We start from the raw sequence: 22,475 nt of genomic DNA, 5'->3' as shown, positions 1-22,475 counted from the left end.
CACCACAGTGTATAAGGTCAAAGCTCTGTAAAAATACACACACACACACACACACACTCACTTATATAGCTCTCTTCCAGGGTCCTGGAAGGGTTCCTGGCATTATATTTTAAGAATTGTATGTTTCTGGGGCGCCTGGGTGGCACAGTGGTTAAGCGTCTGCCTTCGGCTCAGGGCGTGATCCCGGCGTTACGGGATCGAGCCCCACATCAGGCTCCTCCGCTGTGAGCCTGCTTCTTCCTCTCCCACTCCCCCTGCTTGTGTTCCCTTTCTCACTGGCTGTCTCTATCTCTGTCAAATAAATAAATAAAATCTTAAAAAGAAAAAAAAAAGAATAGTATGTTTCTGTAAAAGCTGTAAAAATAAGCAATTTTTCAAATGCAGTCAACTAGTCAACTTTCCCTCTACGCCCATTACTGCTTGTCTTAGTTTGGATTTCCTGAGAAGCAGATCCTGAGACAAGGATTTAAACACAAGTAGTTTATTTTGGAGGTAATGATAACATCATTAGGAAACATTCGGGTAGCAAGGAAGACAAGGAAGAGAAGGGAGTTAATAAAGTGAACATTATCAAGCAAGATACCGCAATAGGCAAAAGAGCTAAGTCCTGCTGGGGAGCTCCAGGAAATGGGATACAACACATTCTAGAAATATTCCAGTCAAGGGAAAAATGAGCTGGGGTATTTATTCACAACTCCTGAGAGTCACTGCATGAAGTCTGCTCCTGGGAGGCATTAAATCTTCAGCACTTCCAGCTTGCCATGAACACACGGAGAGCAGCCTTAGAGGGCAGTAACTGGCAATGAGAGATGGGTCAGGATGCAGTAAGGGGCAAAGAAATATGGGTAGGATACTGACAGCATCTGCTACATTTCCAAATTTCTAGTCCAGATCTCTTTATTCTACCCCAGATTCATAAACCAAACTGTCTACCTGGACCTCTATTATAGGATCTGCCTACAGACATCTCACATCTCAAACTCCTATCCTCTCCTATTTCTCTGATTGCAGAAACTGGTATCACCATCCACCCAGCACCCCAAAGAAGATACCCAACAGATTTCTGTGACTTGCCAGTTGGTTCCCAAAACTTACTGAACCAACCTCCTAAATACCTCTTCTTGTTCTTTCCTCTCACCCCACTAAGATTATGTCCTATTATTTTTCATCTAAACTATTCCAATAATCTTCTAAATGGAGTATCTGTCCCTATTCTACTCATACTTATCGGCCATGTAATCTCCTTGCTTAAAATCCTCCAAAATCTCCTCAGGAACATTTCCATTACCTCAGGTCAAGGTTCAAAGCCTTTAGTTCAGCACAATGACCTGTTCCCTCAATTATTTCCAGGTTAATCTTTCACTCCTTTAAATACATTATATGTGACTGCCCATAGACATGTATTCACAATTCTCACACGGTAAAGTCCAGTCTTTGCATATGTGTTTCCTTCTGCCATATCTGTCCTTCTCCATATTACCTGCCCAGTCAACTCCTACTCATATCAAACATCATTTTCATTGCCATGTTGTTTCAGACCTCCCAGGAAGACAGACATCTCTTAGGGTATGCTCCTGAAACATTAACAATTATAGGACTATAATCACATACCTGTCGGGTTAATAATCAAGGTATCCATGGGAATAGTGTAAGTTCTTTACCTGAAGATCAGAACATACCAGAAGTAATACAAAAAAAGAAAGCTACCTAATGGACAAATATAAAATCATTCGTGATAATGCTCAACATTAAATATGAAGACCAAAGACGCTTTTTTTAGGAGGTCTTTTCTTCAGTCAAGAGCTCTCTTGTTATCAACAGACTCAGCTCTAGGACTCCACCACGATAGTTCAAATAAAGCCTTTTTATATGAGGACTAGATTTTATTAACATTATGATTATTCAGATGAACACGAGTTCTTTAGTGGACTGCCCCACTACATCTGTCACAGATCACTTTACCATTAACAAACATGACCTAATCTGGTTAACATTCCTGCCCTACAGCCCCCTAACATTTTTATGCTGCTGTATGACCTCTGCCACTCCAGGATCCCGGCATTCCCACTGAGATTAAGGAATCAAGGATAGCATCTCCTGCTTTCATCTACAGCCTAAAGAGGACAGCCACTAGAGCACTTTTCCAAAAATGCTGATGTTATGTTCTCAGTGTTTTTCAGTTCAGTGCTATGACAATGTAAGTGTCCTCTAGGTCTTCTAGGAAAATAGTTTTGGGGACAGAGAGTAGGACATGCATGATAAATCCATTCCCATATCCCAATTCTCTAAGTTGTTAAATTTATTTTCTTCCTCTGTATCATACAAATGAATTTCTGGTCTATTTCATTTAGTGCATGTCACTGTTGAGGCCATATCTTAATCAACTGAGTAAATGGTTAGAAATACTGCCAGCTGCTCAAACCGGAATATTTAACCCAAAACCTGGTAAGAGAACCTATTTAAAAAAATTCAGCCCAATATAAAATTATACACTTCCCTCTCTGAGCTAGCACCTCCAGAATCCATTCCCCTTCATATCCCTCTGTCTTTTGTTGCATAAATTAGCAAAACCTTCCAATTTTTATTCTCCCATATTTGACTTTGCAATTGGTTCTCTGGGGTATGCTAGTGTGATTCCAGTTGTCTAGAGACATTGAGGAAAACTGGCACCCCCTGGCAAGATAACTATCTTTGGTGAAGTCAAAATAGCTTCATCTTACAGGGTTGCTTCTGCTAGCAAGAAAATATTAGTGGAGTTTATGGGTTCAATATCCTTAAAGTTGTCTAAACTATCCCCAAAGTTACCATTCTTATTTCAAGTTTCTTCTATTTTGTAAACAGTGTTCTCATATTCATTAAGAGATCTGGCAAGGCTCTGAATTCTACCTAAAATGCATTTTACCAATTTACAGGATCAGACCTGTGTGTCTGATTTGCAACTATGTCAGCCCCTTGATAACAGGTATGAGATCCTTGTAGATCAGTCATAGAAACTCCCTGATTTTTTTTTTTTTACCATGACTTGAGCTGTGAATTTTAAATCTTAAGCTATTATTTTCTTTCTGTAAGCCCTCCAACACAGTTAGACAAAGCAAGCTTACCTTACAGGGTATCACCCTATAATGCAGTCACCATACCTGTATGGTATAGTCACCATATCTAGGATGACTATATATCCCGGTTGGGCACAATTCTGCTTATGTCTGTTATCTTGAAATTATTAATGACATTTTCACTTTCAAACTGTCCCAGTTGGACCATAAGTTACGTTTACCCTTCAAGTACCTATAGCCTACAACAACAACAATTTATACCACCAATGGATACTCAAAACCACCACAATGAAAATTTCATTATGGAATGATGTGGGCTATCTATTTCCCACTTTCCAATGCTAACAGAGTCCTTCTTGGTTTTAGGCTAAACAGAGTCAAAAAAATCAATCCTAGATTCCTATATTCTTCAGGGTGTGTTCCCTATAACCATCTTTAGTACAAATAAGTACATGAATCAAGATTCTTAGTTACAGAATACAGAATCTACTCCAGGTATTAAAACAACAACAACAACAACAACAACAACAACAACAACAACAACGAATTCACTATAGAGTATCAGGAGCTTACAGAATTCTGAGAGGTCTGGAACCAAACCTATATTCACAGCCAAGAATAATGCAGCCAGAAAAAATGTCCAACGTAAGACTGTTTTATCAGGAACCCCAATCATTGTCATTCACACTTGGCATCAAAGATGGTACTAGACTGCAAAGTCATTACTACAGCTGCCCAGAAGATTCCATTTCTCTGTGCGTGATCCTCTACCCACATCATTCCCATCTGCTTTCTAAGGTTTGTGCAGGTCATGAACTAGGAAGCCTAGTTCATGTGTGGAACCCTAGTTAGGGAAATACAATGTACTTTTTACACATAAGATCTCTTTAACACACAAGGCATATTACAGAAGCTTTGGTGAAAATTCAGGGGAAGCCAATCTTTAGGATCTGTCAAGAACTGGAAAAGACTATGGAGAAATCTACAGCCTCTATAGAGGTGGTGGCTGCAGAATTTCTATTAAAGAAGAGCTTAAGGGACACGATCTCACTGGAAGGGGGTTTAGGAGATTTGCCGTGAAGCTGTGTTTGCATAGCAAGCACACTGTTCTTAGCTCAGTTGCTTATTTCAAGTGATGCCTAGGAGAGTTAATGGAGGTCTACATCAGACAAATGAGACAAGCCTAGGCACCACAGCCAGATGGAAAAGGTAAGAAACAAGACTGCCACCCCTCTTTCACAAATTGAACAGCAATCTGGGGTGCCTCTGAACAGCAAAGTAAATGACAAGAAAGCCCTTGAATAGAGTGTTCTACCATATTGACAAGAGTCCTCCCTAAACAGCTCTGGGCAAGAGAAGACTAATTTTTAAAACAAAAATTGGTATATAATTTCTAAAAATGCAAACTTTCAAAATACTTTAAATTCTGAACTTCCAGATAACATTGGATTTATTAGTTCTATATTATCACATCTGAACTGGCACAAGCAAAGAGGGTCAAATATGTTTTCCCCCTTTCTAAACGGCATAATTGGTTTTTTCTGTCTTCCTAACTTGAAATATCCCTTTGCTTTCAAAGTAGTTTTGGGGCAATGATCATATTCATTTCCATGGGGTTCCTGGGACAACTTTTTCATTGTCTCAAGTCTATCTAAATAGGCCAGTAGATGCGCCAAAATGTATTTTCTGCGTGTATTTTTTTAATCAAGCCATGAGGTGAACACTTTTTATCACGAGACAAAGAGGACAGACAGAAATAACTCCTTTCAGAGCCCACTGTGGACTCCATGAGGAAGAGAGGCCTGTGCTATTCCACATAAACTTTGCAGATCTGTTGGCTTCTCAATTCATAGCACTCGACTCCCTGGCTCCTCAGCAGCTCCTTCTCCTCTGCTGCACCTCGAGCTTTCAACTGGGGGAAGTGGGCCGGAGAGGTGATGAAATCATAGTGCCGGTCCAGATGGCGCAGGTAGGTGAGCATGTGCAGAGCATAGGCCAGCACCAGGAGCAGGAGCAGGCACATGGCCAGGCCGATCAGAATGGCTGGTGAGAAGGAGGAGGCACAGTCTTGGGGCTTGGCAAACTGCCTCCCCTTGATGGCGAAGCCTTGGATCTGCAGGACAAAGAGCTGAGGTGACATATTCTCTCTCCTAAGATCTACCTCTCAGTTGGGCTGAGGGTTCTGCACTCCTAACTAACCAAATTTAAGATACTGGGGCTGTACTTACTAATTTGAGCACATGACCTAACAAATGTGAGTTTGCTTATGGGGACAGTGAAACAATTTTAAATCAAGACTGACCCAGATATTCTGAGATGTATGGTTATCATAATTAAGAGGCTCATGAGATTCAAGCCTCTGAAATAAAACCTCTTTTAATCTGATCCTTAGAAATATTCTAGTTCGTTTAAAACATAACTTTGTGGTGTCTCTAAAATTCAAAGTGCACTCAAAATTTTATAAATGTTAGTATAAATTTCACAAAGAAAAATTAAGTCTCACTTCCTCTGCCTTTGATTCTACCGACAGGAAGTAGACAGGAAGAGTCTCATAAGAGAAGATATCATGATCCCCAATGAGGCAAAATACAGGTAATAGAGGCTAACACTTACTGATGATTTTTATGTAATAGATTTAACTCATTCAAAATCACAAAAGCCTATGAATAAGTTACTATTTTATGGGTGAGGAAATTGAGGCACAGGAAAGTTAAGTAACTTGCCCAGAGTCACACAGCAATAAGTACAGTGAAGTTATTTTATTATTTTATTTTATTTTATTACTTATTTAAGTGCACTGAAGTTATAATTCAAACCCAGGCAGGGTGGCTTCAGAGTCACTTCTTGGTTTACAGCTCTACAAGTCCTAGTATGCTCTGTCTCTTCTTCCTCCGGACACTACCTCCCACTCTTTATCAGTTGTACCATACAGACTTGGTACTGCTTTTGGAAGAGCTGTGTATCAGCCCCTGTTTGCATCCTGCCCAGAGAATGGAAAGAAGAGCTTTCTCATATGTGCAAATGAAGTGGCTCAAATACTTGGAACTAGAAGAGGTTCAAATGTACAACTGACTCTGTATCTTAATACTATCACAATGAAAGAAACTGAGCTACAGAGTAACTAAATAAGAACAGTCATTTGTAGAAGGCAGCTCCCACACTTATCTGGCTTTTAGAATAGAATCCTGCACATCACCTCAGTCACCTAGTTGGTTTCAAAGGGATATATCAGAAAACTTAATTATCCATGAGTGCTTTGAGTGAGAACTCATTTTTATGACTCAAGTGGGTGCTTATGACTGCAACCAGAGACTTTAGAGGCCTTGCCCACCCAATTATCTGTGCACTACACTGAATCCAAAACAGCTCCAGGAGACTCTTGGCCTGGCTTCTGGATCTTTGGCCCACCCCTCTATGAAGACATAAAGTGGCCTTCTCTTAAGACTAGTGCCTGAAGAGTCAATCTTTTGACAAAATGACAAAAGATGGCCTCATTTGATGATGCGACTCCAGCCAAAGAGAATGTCCTCACATTGACTGTTACTTAATTCTTAAGACTTGGTTGAGAACAGTATCTGTGGAGAATGCTTGAAGGTTATGTTATCCATCCATTTTCTGGACTACTGGTTGTACACACACTGTATCTAGCCCACAGGGAGTTTTGTTAGGCCCAGAGTTCTGAATATCCTGAGAATTTCCCATTTAAAAAATGCAGACTTCTAGCTTCTATTGAAAAATCAAAGATCCAGCAATACTGAGCATGCATACCTAAGAAGCAAAAATTAAATTAACTGGAGTTGAATAAACATACTCCTTGTGATGCTGGCTACACTTTACCAGTCCCCAGACAGCCCACCAAAGGCATTTCAGTTTGCCATGTGTGTGACATCACGCTACACATTATTCTTAGAATAAATCAGGTGGGCAAAGCCACCTATGTGGAATGCAGCCTTTTGCATACATACCTGAATCACTATCACCACCACCTCTTGTGTGGACTGAGCTTGCACTCTGCCATCTGTTTACATCAACCTGTTTTAACAAGGCCCACCTGTGACATCCACTGTGGCGTGCACAGTAAGGCTGCTGTCGCAGACACTGGCACATGCTGCCATGCGCTCCCCACAAGCACACTTCCAGTAGTCTTATGAACGCCAAGAACACGTAACTGAGCGATTCTTTCTTATACCGGATGCCCCAAAGCTTCAGGGCCAAATCACTGTGCCGCTTCCAGCTGGATCAGACGGATGGTCTTGTGGTTTTGTGTACCAGCCTCACTGGTGGCTCTAATTGATCTTTTCTTCCTTTGTTTTCTTCAGCCACATGTCTTTGCCCATTTTTCTGTTTTATATTTTTTATCATAAAATATACATAACATAAAATTTGCCATCTTAACCATTTTTAGGCGTACAGTTCAGTGGCATTAAGTACATTCACATTTTTGTGCAACCATCACCATCATCCATCTCCAGAACTTTTCATCTTGCAAACTGTAACTCCATTAAACACTAATTCCTCCTGCCCCTCTTCTCCCAGGCTCCCAAAACACCATTCTATCTTTTGTCTCCAAATCTGACTACTGTAGATACTTCATATAAGTGAATTCAGACAAGTATTTGTCCTTTTGTGTCTGCTTTATTTCACTTAGCAGAGTATCAAAGTTCATTTGTACTGTTGTCTATATCTGAATTTCCTCCCTTTCAAGGCTGAGTAATATTCCATTGCATGTATACACCAGCCTTTTTCATTCATCCATCAATGAACATTTGGATTGTTTTCATCTTTTGGTTATTGTCAATAATGCCGCTATGAACATGGGTATACAAATATTTGTTCAAGTCCCTGCTTCCAATTCTTTTAGGTATATATCCAGAATCACATGGTAATTCTATGTTTAACTTTTGGAGGACATACCACCATACCATTTTCCACAGAGGCTACACCATTTTAAATTCCTACCAGCAGTGTACAAGGGTTCTAATTTCTCCACATCCTTGCCAACATTTATTATTTTCTGTTTTGGGTTTGCTTATTTGTTTTCCTATAATAACCATCCTAATGAGTATAAAGTGGTCTATGCATTTTTCAAAGTCAATTTTCTTACAGTGTTTCTCTAAGTCACCCTAAATCATTTCTGAAACAAGGGAGAGGTATAAGTCAGTCGATTCCTCTGTTCTTATCAGGCAAGATTATGTGTGAATTATTCCTTGTTTTCATTATTACTTTGTGCCTGCTTCTCTTTTTCAAGTGCAAGTGAGAAAAACATATACTCTTTAAGTATTGGTAAATACATATACACTATATATATTATAAGGTGCCTCTGAAGTCAGTGCAGAAGTCAAATTCTGCTTTTACCATTTACCAATTATATCACTTTGAAAAATTATGTAATCATCAGAATGTCAGTCATCCCATTTTTAAAACCGGGATAACAACAGCAATCTTACAACATTACGATAAGTTTTGAAGACAAAGTATGTAAAATAACCACAACAGTGCTGACACACGGCGGGGCGGGGGGGACTCATAAGTAGTAGTTACTATTAATCCACACCTGACACAGTCCTGGCTGTTGCCACATAGAAAGGCCATGACTTCTTTACACCCATAAAAGAAAGGCCAGAAATTAAGAGGGTGAAATAGTTTACCCAGGTAACTGAAAAGCAATTTGTAATCAAGTCTTTCTTTCAAACTCCAAAATGCAAGCTCTTTCCCTACCCCAAGTTGCAAATCTAAGCTGGGGGGAAGAGGAAGTAAATCCATTTACATTTGGAAAAGATTGGAAAGTGTGTCTCTAAAAGGGACAGGCAAAATCCTGCCTATTTCAGTGAGTTGGAAGAACGAGTGGAGCTTTTTTCACAGGTAAAGAGGACAGAGGAAGTTGACAGATGTCTCTCTGCCTGAGATTCTGGGGGTGAAAAGAAACACATCTAATGCCCCCATGCCTTTCCCCAAATACTTTCAAGAGGGTCTCTGGGATATTTTTGACTCCCTGGCTGACAGTTCCATTCCTGTGCTAACTGCCAAAGCTGTCACTCATGCTACAGATGTACTTCTTATCTGTCCTGATAGGATCACTGTTCTACTCCCTGAAGGAAATAAAATAATTATCCAACAGTTCCTCTCCCCAGAAGGGCCTCTCACTCTAGGAAGTGTCAGTCGCTGGCTTCATGCCACAGCTTCACTCCAGCTTAGACTGCTGGTATTCCTCATTGATGATTATTAGTGACTGCATAAATGTGAACATAAAAGCAAGTTGGGGGCGGGTGCATAGAGTGTGAGTAGTACACAGGGAGAGGAAATAATCTATCTTATTCCATTTCATGACTCAGAAGCTAAAGAAAAAACACCAATGTTACTCTAAAGGTGGATATCCATTCCTCTCTTTTCCCTGAACGTCTACATTTCAGGTGTTTTCAAACACTGAGTTTCTTTGGCACCAAATATACAGGTGCACTGAACATATGTTTTAGTTTATTACCTGGAAATCAACAAAAGTGACCTCCCACAGGCTTGACATATCATCCGTGTAGCTAGGCAACAAGAGGGCGTCATACCGCTGCAGGCTGCTGACACGCTGGCAGTGGTAGGAGTAACTTGCCGGAGCATATATGCCGGTTGCGTTAAAAGTTGCCTGGATTGAATTATTGAAAATAATCTCGACTCGCTGCAGACTAAACCAGCTCTGGAAGTACAACTTGTTGTAACTGGTAAGGGTGAATCTGAAAATGATTATAAACAGCATTAATCCTAAAGTACTTTGTATTTGCTGACACAGGAGATCTATGTGCAGTGCAATTGCACCCTCTTTTGTCAGGTAGTAGAACTGGCTCAGGGTTTAACTTCTAGGGCTGAACCAGAGTCTCCTGATAGGTACGGATGAAAGCAAATGACAGGGCAGACCCCAAAAGTGAACAGTACAAATTCCTTCAAAAAGGAAAACACAAAAAGCTTGTTTTATTTTCATTTTTAAAATCAAAACTTGATTCTAATATTGCAAAAAAAGTTGAAAAAAACTAAATGGATAATAATAATAATATAAAATTAACTAAGTAAATAATAGTAATAACCCAAAGAAAGCTTTTACTGTGTCAGGTACCCTTCTATGCTCTTTACTTGTATTTTATTTAACATGAGATAGATAATAATATTATCCTCACTTCACAGGCAAGGAATCAAGACACAGAGGGGTTTAAATAAATGGCCTGTGCAAGTTTACTCAGAGATTAAGTATTGGAGCTAGGCTCTGCATCCAATTTGAGACTAGAGAGACTTTACTCTTAGCCATTTTAGAATAGAATATTCTCCAGCAATAAAAAGGTTATAATATGTCATGATCATTTTTTTATTAAAAAAAAAGTGTGACTGCATAGAAAAAAATTCTGGAAGGATGGGGATAAAAATGTTAATAATGATTACAAACGGTGGTTAAATTATGAATGATTTTCAAGTTCCTTTCAAAGATAGGTTTTTTTTGTTTTGTTTTGTTTTGTTTTCTGGTCATGTATTGGGCTCCAAAAGAAGCAGACCCTGAGATAATGATGTGAACCAGAAGAAGTATTTGGGGAGGTGGTCCCAAATTTATTTGGGAATTCAAAATATGTCAAAAGGAGAAAAGAGAAATGACAGAGGAATGGAAGACATCCCAAAAGGACACATTATTAAGCAAGTTTCCACAGTGGGCAAGGGGGGTTTGATGACCATGGGGTACCCTGGGAACCAGGGTGGTTCACATACCTATTATCTGACCTGAGGGTGGGGGACCTGGGGTATTTATACACTTCTTTCAGTCATTGGTTGAGAGCCGCTGGGGTAGTGATGGGAGGCAGTGGACCCCTTTGGCTAAAGAAAGCTTTTAGGCAAAGAAAGGCTGACGATTCAAAGTTGAGCTGGTAGACTATAGTGCTCTCAAATGGAAAAGCCGAAAGTGATACAGATGGGGTACTGACAGCATCTGCCGCATTCCTTTATCACCAGAAAAAAATAATAATCATAAAGCTATTTTCCTTTTGGGGAAAAAAGTACTATTTGAATAAAAACTACTCATTCCTATATCAAACAGATATGTATATTTGTGTTTGAATATATGTTTGCTCACCTTGTGGGATTCTATTTTCCTTATAAAGTTTCTCTGAAAGATGATAACATGTATTTTCTAAATTATGACCAGTGAAACACTAGTGCTCCATGATACGGAGGCAATATTCGGAGGAAAGAGCTTTCCAAAGTAAACATAGGAAATGAGAAGTTAATCAAAGTCACCAAGTGCAGCAATCTTCCTTAAGAGCATGTCTTCACAGTAACTTTAACAAATACAAATTTATACTGTGAATCTCCAAGAGGAGGACATAGTATGCAGTCTTTCTCAAACACATTTGACCACAGAACCCCTTTCCTGGGGAAACTGATAAATATTTTTACATAGCAGAAGTGTTCCATAGAACACAGCTTAGGAAAGACTGTCCTAGCACACCCTGCTAGTTTTTTCAAGTAATGTTAAAGACACAGCTGTTTATCTTCACTAAAAGGTTGCTCCTATTGGAACGGAAACATTTCATTTTTATAAGAAAAAAAAAAAAACAAACGTAATGCCTTGAAATTGTCCCCCACTCCTGGAGCAGTTCCTAACTACTTGAATAAACCACTGTTGGCAGATGCATTCTTCCACACATAAACACAGCCAAATGTAGGCCTGGGCTGTCTGCTGAGAAATTCAGCTAACAGAGAGTTTTTGCTCTAATGAAATGATAAGTGGGATTCATTGCAAGGCACTACATTGAAAATAACTTCAAACGAGACCTTCAGCTTTGGAGCTCTACATATATTTTATTCTTTACTCAGAGGAAAAGAGTATCACATTTTCAGGTTTATGTGATTTCTTTTTTTTTTTTAAGATTTTATTTATTTATTCGACAGAAATAGAGACAGCCAGTGAGAGAGGGAACACAAGCAGGGGGAGTGGGAGAGGAAGAGGCAGGCTCATAGCAGAGGAGCCTGATGTGGGGCTCGATCCCGTAACACCGGGATCATGCCCTGAGCCGAAGGCAGAAGCTTAACCGCTGTGCCACCCAGGCGCCCCTGGTTTATGTGATTTCTAAGTCCTAACTGAAGAAGGAAAAATTTATATAGATGCTTTGGTAGAAACTAAAGAAATTATTACTATAGGATCCTACCATAATATCGCTGACTTTGTATAGTTAGTTATATGCGGCATTTCACGTGTCACAGTGCTTGGCACACAGCGGGCTACATGTTGAATGAATAAATTATATGGAGCCAATGCGATGTGCTAAATATGACATTCCAAAGTAGTATCCATACCTACCTTATGACAAGACCTTTGGGGATTTCAGCATCACCAAACTTCAGAGACAAACTAAGAAAAGAGAAACAACATAGACCATCAAAATAGAAATAACCTTTACTTCACACTATACTAAAAAATTACTTCAAAATGGAACATCTAAAACTATAAAACTTATAAACACCGAGCAATTCTGCAATCTTGGACTAGCCAACGGTTTCTTGAAAAAATACAGAAGTATGAACTCTAAAGAAAAAATTGATATATTGGACTCTATTATATTCGAAATCTTTACTCTTCAAAAGACAATGTTAAGAAAACAAAAAAGGCAAGCCACAGAATAAGAGAAAATATCCACAATACATATACACAAAGAACTAGTATCCAGAATATAATAAACAACACTAACAACTCAATAATAAGACAACTTAACTTAAAAATGGTGAAGACAGGCACTTCACAAAGGAAGATATACATACAGCTAATAAATACATGAAAAAATGTTCAGCATCATTACTTATCAGTAAAATATAAAATAAAACCACAGTAAAATAAAAGCATCATGGTATGGTAATCGAAATGATTAAAACTTTTTTAAGAACCTACTCTTGGGGTGCCTGGGTGGCTGAATCGGTTGAGCATTCAACTCTTGGTTTCCATTCAGGTGGTGATCTTGGGGTCATGAGATCAAGGCCCACATCAGGCTCTTCAATGGGAATGGAGCCTGCTTGGGGTTCTCTCTCCCTCTCCCTCTGAACCTCCCCCACACTTTCGTTCAAGAAAAGAAGAAGAAGGAGCAGCAGCAGAAGAAGAACCTACTCTTAAGCTCTTAATGTCCAGATTTATCCACACTTTTCTGAAAGTTAACACAAGATTTCCTGGATGGGAGACAGANAAAAGAAGAAGAAGCAGCAGCAGCAGAAGAACCTACTCTTAAGCTCTTAATGTCCAGATTTATCCACACTTTTCTGAAAGTTAACACAAGATTTCCTGGATGGGAGACAGAGTATTACTAAATTCATAGCAATAATCACATTGGTTCCCCTTTTAACCTAATTCTTCTGCCTGGGCAACATGATGAGAGCCAGATGTCATCCTATACATACTGGGATTTGTAATAGAGGTGAGGAACACCAAAAATGTGAGTCTGGGAGTTTATAGAGAGAGACAGTGGTTCCTCTTCACTCCCTGAGAGAAGGAAAGAAACATTTGCTTCTCCTTAGTGTCGAAAATTTTCCTTGGCACATGGAAAGAGAAGAGTACTAGGTACCTACCTCACAATGGAAGCTGGTGAGTTTTATCAGCCTTTGGATGGGAACAAATAGCTCACCATAAAGGAGACAAATGGCTGCATGTCTAATACCATGAATTGTCTCTAAGAGGAGGACAAGTAGCCTCTGTGGGTTTCCAAGCACTGGAATGTTTCCATGGTCCTGAGGTTCATTACTTCTTGACAGGTAAACACATTCTTCTAAAGTGGTAAATCTCTTACTAACTCCAAGGCTTATTCTTTAATCCAAGTCCCAGTCAAATTTGTTCAGGAATTGATAACCATGCAGAAACATAAAAATATTTTCTTTACAGTCACTGACCATACCAAGTGTCAGTAAGGATGTAAAGCAACTGGAACCTCCTCACACAATGCTGGTGGAAAGGTAAATGGTACAATGACTTTAGAAAAACAATCTGGCAGTTTCTTAAAAAGCTAAACATACATATACCATATGATCTAGCCATTCTACTCCCAGGTATTTAAGAAAAAATGAAAATATACACTCCTACAAACACTTGTACATGAATGTTTAAAGCAACTTTCCTTGGAAGGCTATCTAAAAACTGGGGCAAAACCAAATTTCCTTCAAGAGGTAGATGGATAAATAAGTTGTGGTCTATCCATATAATGGAGCACTTGTTACTTACCAGTAAAAAGAAACATCACTTTCGTATGTGTAACAATGTAGAAGAATATCAAAATCATCATGCTAAGCAATAGAAGCCAGACTAAAAAAGAGTATACACCATATGTCTATACCTATTTACTTATTTATTAAAGATTTTATTTATACATTTTAGAGAGTGTGTGTGTGTGAGCAGGGAGGGGCAGAGAGAGAAGGAGAAATATTCTGAAGCCGACTCCACACTGAGCGCAGGCAGGGCTCAATCCCACAACCACAAGATCGTGACCTGAGCTGAAACCAAGAGTCAGGCACTTCAGCAACTGTGCCACCCAGGTGTCCCTTATGATTATATTTGTACAAAATTCTAGAAAATGCAAACTCACCTATAACGATAGAGAGCAAATCAGTGGTTACCTGGCGGGCTGGGAGTGGCAGGAGGGAAAGATTACAAAGGGAGAGACGGTAACATTGAGGGTGATGGAAATGTTTACTGTTTTGATCATAGTAATGGTTTCGTGGGTGTACAGATATGTCAAAACTGATCAAATTGTGTACTTTAAATATGTGCAATTTAGTGTATTTTATTTATATTTCAATAAGTTTGAAAAATAAGAACGAGAAAAAGCTAAATGAAAAAATGTGAAAAATTTAAATACAGAAAGGATGACGCAGCTATGTGACATTATAATGTCTAGAAGTTGTTAATACCTCAACATACATTATAAAATAAAAAAAGCAAAAGTTGATAGCCATGAGATGTCCAATTACAAGCTTGAAAAAATATCACACAATTGTAATCTCATTAATTTGGTCTTATCAAGAAATAGAAATGTCAGTGATTGAGCTGAAATTTATCATCATAGTATTTATGGGGAAAGGGGAAGAGGTATTTACAAAAGAAACCAGATAAATAAAGTTACTAAGAGAAAATCTTTATTTCCTAATGTTGTAAGATTAGACACCTTAAAGCATTCATTTATGAAAACTTTATAGGCTAATTTATTCAGTAAAGCAAGTCTCCAAAAGGGCCTTTCTCTAAAAATATTCTTATAGTCTATTACAAAGTTCTTAAAATACTTTAAAGAAACAAAATTTATTTCTTGAAGAGTATTTTACAAATTTGACTGATCACCTACTTTAACAGAAATTTTTCTACTTCTTCCAAGGAATCAGAATAGCTTAGTTATCCATAAACTGACTCCGTAGCTGATGAACTTAACCTCAAAGCAAAGCCATACTGAGCCCACCTAACTGCTGTTCCCTTTTCCTGATGGAGCAGCTCAATGGCCTGTAAGCTCACAACACTGCAATAGCTTTCTCCAGCCGTCCTGGTGTCAGTGAAAGCTGTTAACACGCTCTGCTGCAGAGTAAAAAACATGCCTGATTTCAACAAAGCAAATTCAACGAGGGTTCATTGAGACTCTTCTAAGTGCCAGGCATTGCACCATAACCTGGGAACATGAAGGAGAAATGCAATGTAGCAAGTCACTCAAAAAAGAGCTGCTTTCACTCTTCCAAGTGCCCCAACCTCCCACGTTTAAAACAGACTGAATTCTTCAGACTATAATTGCCTAAATTCAAAATACCCCCAGATGCTCGGATTATGCTCTATTTGTAGGGCTTTCACTATTTAAAAAGATTTCCGTAGCAAATCTGTCTGCCAACAATTTGCCTTTCCCTGAACATTTTGTTTCCAAGCACTAAAACAAAGTCACCTTTTTTTAATCTGTGCTTTTGACCTTACATGGTTATGTCTTTACTTGAGTTTATTCTTTCAACAACTCCCTCTCTGGTTCTTGAGACTATAAGATTTCCTTGCCAGCACAGCAAAAGCATCTCACTAATGTCCGTGATTCACAGGAATGAGGGATGGTCTCAGTAACTGGTCCCTGCACGCCTCATGTACTGGGAAGCCTCCCATTCATCCCCATGGGTGGGCTGTCCAGGATGTCCACATATTTGCCTCCAGGACTCCAGGAGGTAGATGCTGCTCAGGACTCATCCTAGTAGAATACACAGGTGGTGCAAGAAGAAAATCAGGTCCCACCCAATCATTCCTTTGCGCATTGTGAAAACCAAAGCTTCCCTAGGTCTCTCCACCAGTTAACTAGGCATAGGCACTATTTTTCTCTAGTTATCATTACTATGTTAGGAAGGTAATACTACTACTTAGAGTAGCAAGAGTTCTCAAAGTTCTTATGCATACATTTCCCCATTTGATTTTCACTATACTATGAGACAGGGCCAAGAAAAAATGTCTTTAAAATGACATTTTAGGAACCAGCTTTATTACCAAATAAGCTGTATGATCTTATCAAATTTCCTAACCTCTACGAGCCTTGATTTTGGATGGTAACAGTCTGTGACTCAATAGTATTGTGAGGAATAACAGATATTGTTCCTGGGAAGTCCTCGCACTGAGCTTGGCCCATGGCAAGTGCTTCAGGCCTGTTACAATTAATAGATGCCATCATCTCCATTCATAGATGATGATCCTATGGGCTCCTATTTGTAAAGTCACAAAGCTCAATAGCAGAACTGGGACTAAAAGCCAAGTTTTCATTCTTTCTGTCTCTGTGTTCCCAGTGATCATTAAGATTTCTAAAGCCCAGCAAAAAAAACCAAAACACAACAACAACAACAAAAAAACTGTAGTGCTCTGATCTTCCCCACAAATATCCTGGGGTCAGAATAAATGGAATCAAGGCGGGCCGGTCAGCCACAGACAGGCAAGATGATCCCCAGGCAATCAGCCTCTCTCCAGGCAGCCGACCACAAATAAAGAGCCCTGTAGGGAATTAATTAGAGCCCAAGGAAAGAGTCCTGAGCTCTCAGCAGTGCTGGAGTCTCTTTGGTAGTCTGTGCTGCAACAGAATAAACAAATCTGGGAGGACTCTGGATGCTTATACTTACAATTCCCTAATTCCCTAATAAGAGATAATCATCCTGAATAGCAAGATACTTACTAAACTTGTAATATTAATACAATCCATTTTTACCCATCATCAATAATTTTTAAATGAAGGGTAAAGCTCAGGAGTAAAAAACTATTTCTAGCCAAAGTATGTAAAATGAATACGCACACACATACACACAAGTACACAGTATACAAAGCATTCTGCCCATCTAAACCAAGCCAGGACAAATGCAGAAAATCTTCCAAAAGCTTTCATTATACCAGCAAATGTTGAAAGCAAGGAGATTTATAGAAAGCAAGTGGGATACACCAGACTTACTCCTCCTTGACCAAAACAAATAAAAGCAAAAAATTTTTGCTTGGATGACTAGAAAACAGAGAAAGGTACTGGAAATTGATTTCTTCTTCAAAAAGGACATTTGTTTAATCTGCTTATCTCAAGTCAAAAGGAATTATTAAAATCATTTTGAACAAATGTTCTAAAGAATTCGCTGGAATATGGCCATTCAAATGTACCCTTGCACATTTGAAAATTGGCAACGTTCCACAACTTCAGAACACTCCCTAGAACCAGAAACAGGCCCTGGCTAGAGTCAGCCTTTTCTGTTTCACCCACCAGAAGATGTATGGCTCTGCTCGCTGACACATGATTTCCTCCCTGCTAGGACAAAAGTAGTTTGACACTTCACATTTAGAGTTGATACCAAGCCTGGAATCCTGTTCATTTTTCAGAATGAATTTGGAAAACCTTCACTTTCACAACCCTGATTTTTCCTCAAGGTACTGTAACAGGAAAACAGCTGTGGAAAAAAATTTTTAAATTAATTTCTAACTTTTTATCTTTCATTTTAGACATTAAACATTTCATCAGAGATGTGTTTCAAGTTCACTACAAAGGAACCTACTTCATCTTCTGAAATGTCAGAAAACTTGACCACTCAGTTAACAGACTACAATCGCCCTAAGGGCCTCCTCCAGCAAAGCAGTCAACTTACGTGGCACTTTCTTCACTGCAATTTGAGTTGTTAATGTCCACTGTCGCCTTCTGGCCAAAAGCTTCATCGGTAAGGTCCAGCCAGGTCTGATTCTTAAATTTTATTGTTATTCCTTTGGCCCAGAAAAGAATGCAGGGAATTCCATCCATGGAGACATTAACTGGGCTATGATGGCTGAATGCATTCCAAGGTTCTTTTTCTAAATGTCCTTGTCTGCTCAGAGTGTAGTTGAGAGTCTAGTTAACCAAATAAACAAAATTTAAGAGATGGGCTTGTTTCCATGGCACAAAAGGCTTCTTGGAAGTAAAAGGACTAATTTACAACCTGTTGAAACTTGGATCTCTCTCACTCCAGAGTCCATGCTACTGTGGGACGAAGGAGATAGTGGGACCCATCTTAATCAGTTAACAAGCCTAAACTGACAGGTATACCTGAAAGGTATATGAACCTAGTTCCACAAAGCACCCAAATTGGGAAGGACCAAATTGTTAAAATAAAAAAAAAATTTTTTTAAAAAGCTGAGTTTGCAAATAATGATATTTGCAATATAGACTTTAAAAAGTTACCAGGCTGGGAGAAAGAGTGGGGATGAACAGGTGGAGCACAGATTTTCAGGGCCACAAAAGTGTTATTCTGTATAATACTGTAATGGCGGGTAGATATCATTATACGTTTGTTAAAACCCATAAAATGTACAACACAAAGAGTGAATCCAAACAAACTATGGACTTTAGTTAATAATAATGTATCAATATTGGTTCATCAACTTTAAGGAATGTACCACAATAACACAAGACGTTAAACAAAGGGGAAACTGGAGGAAAGAGGGATTGAAGGAGCATATGGGAAACTTCTATTTTGTTCATGTTTTTCTGCAAACCTAAAACTACTCAAAAAAAACAAAAAGTCTAGTAATCAAAACCAAAAATTGACCATGCCATGAAATTAATGGCTGTAATCTCTTCAGAAAATAGGAACCCACATAAGGCAAGATTTTAAAATACAGAAATTAACATGCTAAGCAAACAAACATAACAAGAGGTTTCTAGATATCTAGACTAATTCTCCAGGCCACTAATATCCAAAAGAACATTCTGCAATATTGGATAGTTGTATATCTGCACTGTCCTGTGCAGCAGCCACTGGATTTCTGAAGCTATTATGGCCCTGGAAACGGGGCCAGTGCACCTGAGATTAATTTTTAATTTCACTTAACATTATTTCATTTGAATTTAAATTTAAATAGCCCCATGTGGCTGGTGGCTACTGCCTTGGACAGTGCAGCTCCAGATCATGTAATATACAAAAATTAGCAGGGTATTCTAACATGATTCTTCGTCTTATGAAACCTGAGGAAGCCCAAGACAATGCACTTCAGTACTTGACTCCAGAAGTCACAAAGGCAGGTCCATATCTGAAAGAAGACCCACTTATCTAGATCAACTATTCCATACAAATTACTCCAATAGAAGTACAGATAAAAGAGAAATTAAGGAGACAGCAGCAATCCAAGCTTACCAGTAACCAAAGATAAACCGTTACTATAGTGATCCCGTTTGGAAAGCAACAAAAGTAAAACTGAGCATTGGAATGAAAATATACAAGAGCAAGTAAAACTTTAGTTTTTTATTTACTAGAAGACTACCATAATACATTTCCACACCCAAAGCTTAAGCAAGAATGTTAGTTATTAACAAAAATATTATTTATATTTTCACAGTTGCTCTGAACTGATTGAAAAGTGTTTTAAAAAAAATTTTTTTTTTTACAGATAAACCTAGTTTCCTCACATATCCATACCTGTGTGATTGGTATTGTTGTGAAATTCTGGATTGGATTCATATCTCCGTTACTCTGGTGATCTGTCAAATAAATGATGAGTACAAAAGCTAAATGTCACTGATTTATTAATGTACCTGAATGATACTAAAATGCTAAACACTGTAAAATATACCAGGCTTGAGCCCCTTCTGGTTCATAATTTAGAATACACCAGTTAAAGAGATTTTTACATGAGAGACTCCTGCTCCAAGCACCAGTATTCAGGGAAGCCCACCACAGGCAACACCCTTGTCCTCAACCCTTCAAGGAATCATAAGCGCGAATACAGGTCTTACCGTTTATAACCACTTCTTTATTTGAAGATGTTCGAGAGATGAAACTAGAAAAAACAAAATAAAAAGATGCTGAACAAATATCTATATTTCAGATTTCATAGGAAGTTTTAAGGAGGATATTTCAGTTTACTACATCTCAAGAGTAGAAGACAGAACCTTACCCGTCAAAACTGTCCACTTTTTCATAGTGAATTTCTGATTTAAAAAAGTAATACATGTACTTCAAAGAAAATAAAAAGTCAGAATTTTTTTAATTTGTAAATATCAACCCTAATTCTTATCCATTGAATATTAATTATTATTGAGGGCCTACCATGTGCCAAGTAATGTGCTAAACACTAAGGTCTAACCAAAATAAATAGTAACCAAATAATAAACCAAATAATCAAATAATGAAACATAATAAAATCTTTTATACTGAAATTTTATACTCCTTGTACTGTTACTATATTAAAGCAAAAATATTTGCTTTTTATTAAAAAAAAAGACAGACTCTATTGCCAAAAAGCTATTTCTGAAAATTATGGGGATGTAAATTATAATATATATCCTTCCAGTGTTTCACTTTACACACACACAAACACACAGATGTAATACACAACACACATAAATATACTTTTTATAAAATTCAAAAACAGGTATGTTAAACATCCTGTTTTGGAGCCTGCAAAATTTTTTTTCAACAAAAAATATATCACAAATATTTTCTCATGTAATTATATATTTTTCTGAAACAACTTTTTTAACTTTTGATTTTAATTCCCATTAGTTAACTTACTGTGCTATAATAGTTTCAGAAGTACAATACAGTGATTCAACAATTCCATACATCACCTGGTGCTCAACATGATTTTCTGAAATAATTTTGAATTCCATGTTGGCATTACAACATACAAATGTTATCAATTTATTCAAACAAATTCCTATTAGTATTTAGGTCATTTCCAATTAACAAACAATACTACATTGAACATTATTGTGGATTATCTGTTCATACCCCCAAGAAGTTCCTTAAGACAAATTCCTAGTAGTGAAATTGCTAACTTAGAAGATCTACACACCTTTTTATCAGGGAATATTGTAAGCACATACAAATAGAAACAGAAAAACATAAGTCCTCTTCCCACCCCAATGTACTTGTACCCACCACCTAGCTTTAGTAATATCAAGTTATGAGCAATCTTGTTTCACCTATGAACTCACCCACTTCCCCTCTCTGGTATTATTTTGAAGGAAGTATCAGAAATTATATGATTTAAGGATGTATTTCTAAAAGACAAGGACTTTTTAAAATAACAGCCCAATTACATCTAGAAAATATTAATAATTTCTTTAACATTAACTATCATGTCAGTGCTTGAATCTCTAATTGTGTCATAAATGTCATAAAAATTTTGTTTAAAATTTAAAATTTTTCAGAACTTGAACCTTGTAGTATATAAAAATGCAGATCAAACTCTATATTTAAGAAATTAATATCCAAGACCTATAAGTATAATTATTACATAAAGTGTATTACATACAATTAGAGAAATATATATACATATTACATATCATGATCCATATGCAAAATAATTTTAGCTAAAGAGTTACTAAATCTGTAACATAAAGTGCTTTAAAATAAATTATATGGAACCAATTACACATTGAATGCACCATTCTCTTGGTAATATGATCTCTATTATCTAATGAGAATTTCTGAAGATGACAAGTTGGTGACCATGACGTCTACTCATTGCTATTAATAAATTCATGCATGCATACACTTATTCTCACTTTATCAATTTTACTGAGATATAATTTAAGTACAATAAACTGCATCCACTCAGTGTGCATAATCTGATGAGTTTTGGCATATGCATATATCCATGACATATCACCATAATAAAGATGCAGAATATTTACAAACCACTAAAGTTTCCCCACGCACTTTTGTAGTAGAGAAATGTTCTCTCCACTCTCAGCCACAGGAAGACTAAAGAATTGCTTTCTGCCACTTTAGATTAGTTTGCATTTTCTAGAATTACAAATAGAATCATATATATCCTTTAGTGTTTGGCTTCTTTCAGTCCAAATGTAATGATTGGAATTCACTGATGTTGTTATATATATATCAATATCTCATTCCTTTTTATTACTGAGAGATACTTCACTGTATGGATATACCACATTTTGTTTGCCTATGCATCCA

At 37.8% G+C, this 22,475-nt stretch overlaps 1 protein-coding gene and 1 long non-coding RNA gene across 5 annotated transcripts in view; one reads left to right on the top strand and one right to left on the bottom strand.

Moving 5' to 3' along the window:
• Nucleotides 1-347: 347 nt before the first annotated feature.
• The window catches only part of ATP6AP1L (ATPase H+ transporting accessory protein 1 like), a 29,258-nt gene continuing 7,130 nt past the window's right edge, over nucleotides 348-22,475 (bottom strand). For 3 of the 4 annotated variants that reach the window (XM_034656454.1, XM_019796408.2, XM_002916231.4), the window contains 6 exons: nucleotides 20,285-20,328; nucleotides 19,968-20,029; nucleotides 18,168-18,403; nucleotides 12,379-12,429; nucleotides 9,535-9,775; nucleotides 348-5,166 (listed from right to left, as the gene is read on the bottom strand). In XM_034656454.1, the coding sequence (XP_034512345.1) occupies nucleotides 4,861-5,166; nucleotides 9,535-9,775; nucleotides 12,379-12,429; nucleotides 18,168-18,403; nucleotides 19,968-20,009 (876 nt within the window). In that variant the 5' untranslated portion in view covers nucleotides 20,010-20,029; nucleotides 20,285-20,328 and the 3' untranslated portion in view covers nucleotides 348-4,860. The remainder of the gene's footprint in view (nucleotides 5,167-9,534; nucleotides 9,776-12,378; nucleotides 12,430-18,167; nucleotides 18,404-19,967; nucleotides 20,030-20,284; nucleotides 20,329-22,475) is intronic. The other variant, XR_004624121.1, reaches the window with a different exon arrangement.
• Nucleotides 9,625-20,005, top strand: LOC117801526. The gene is made up of 3 exons (XR_004624122.1): nucleotides 9,625-9,763; nucleotides 18,025-18,236; nucleotides 19,939-20,005. It is a non-coding gene; the product is annotated as an uncharacterized LOC117801526 (long non-coding RNA).

Source organism: Ailuropoda melanoleuca, chromosome 3 (genome assembly GCF_002007445.2).
Source record: "Ailuropoda melanoleuca isolate Jingjing chromosome 3, ASM200744v2, whole genome shotgun sequence".
In the NCBI taxonomy this organism is placed as follows: Eukaryota; Metazoa; Chordata; class Mammalia; order Carnivora; family Ursidae; genus Ailuropoda; species Ailuropoda melanoleuca.
This window is presented reverse-complemented; position numbering and strand designations above follow the sequence as displayed.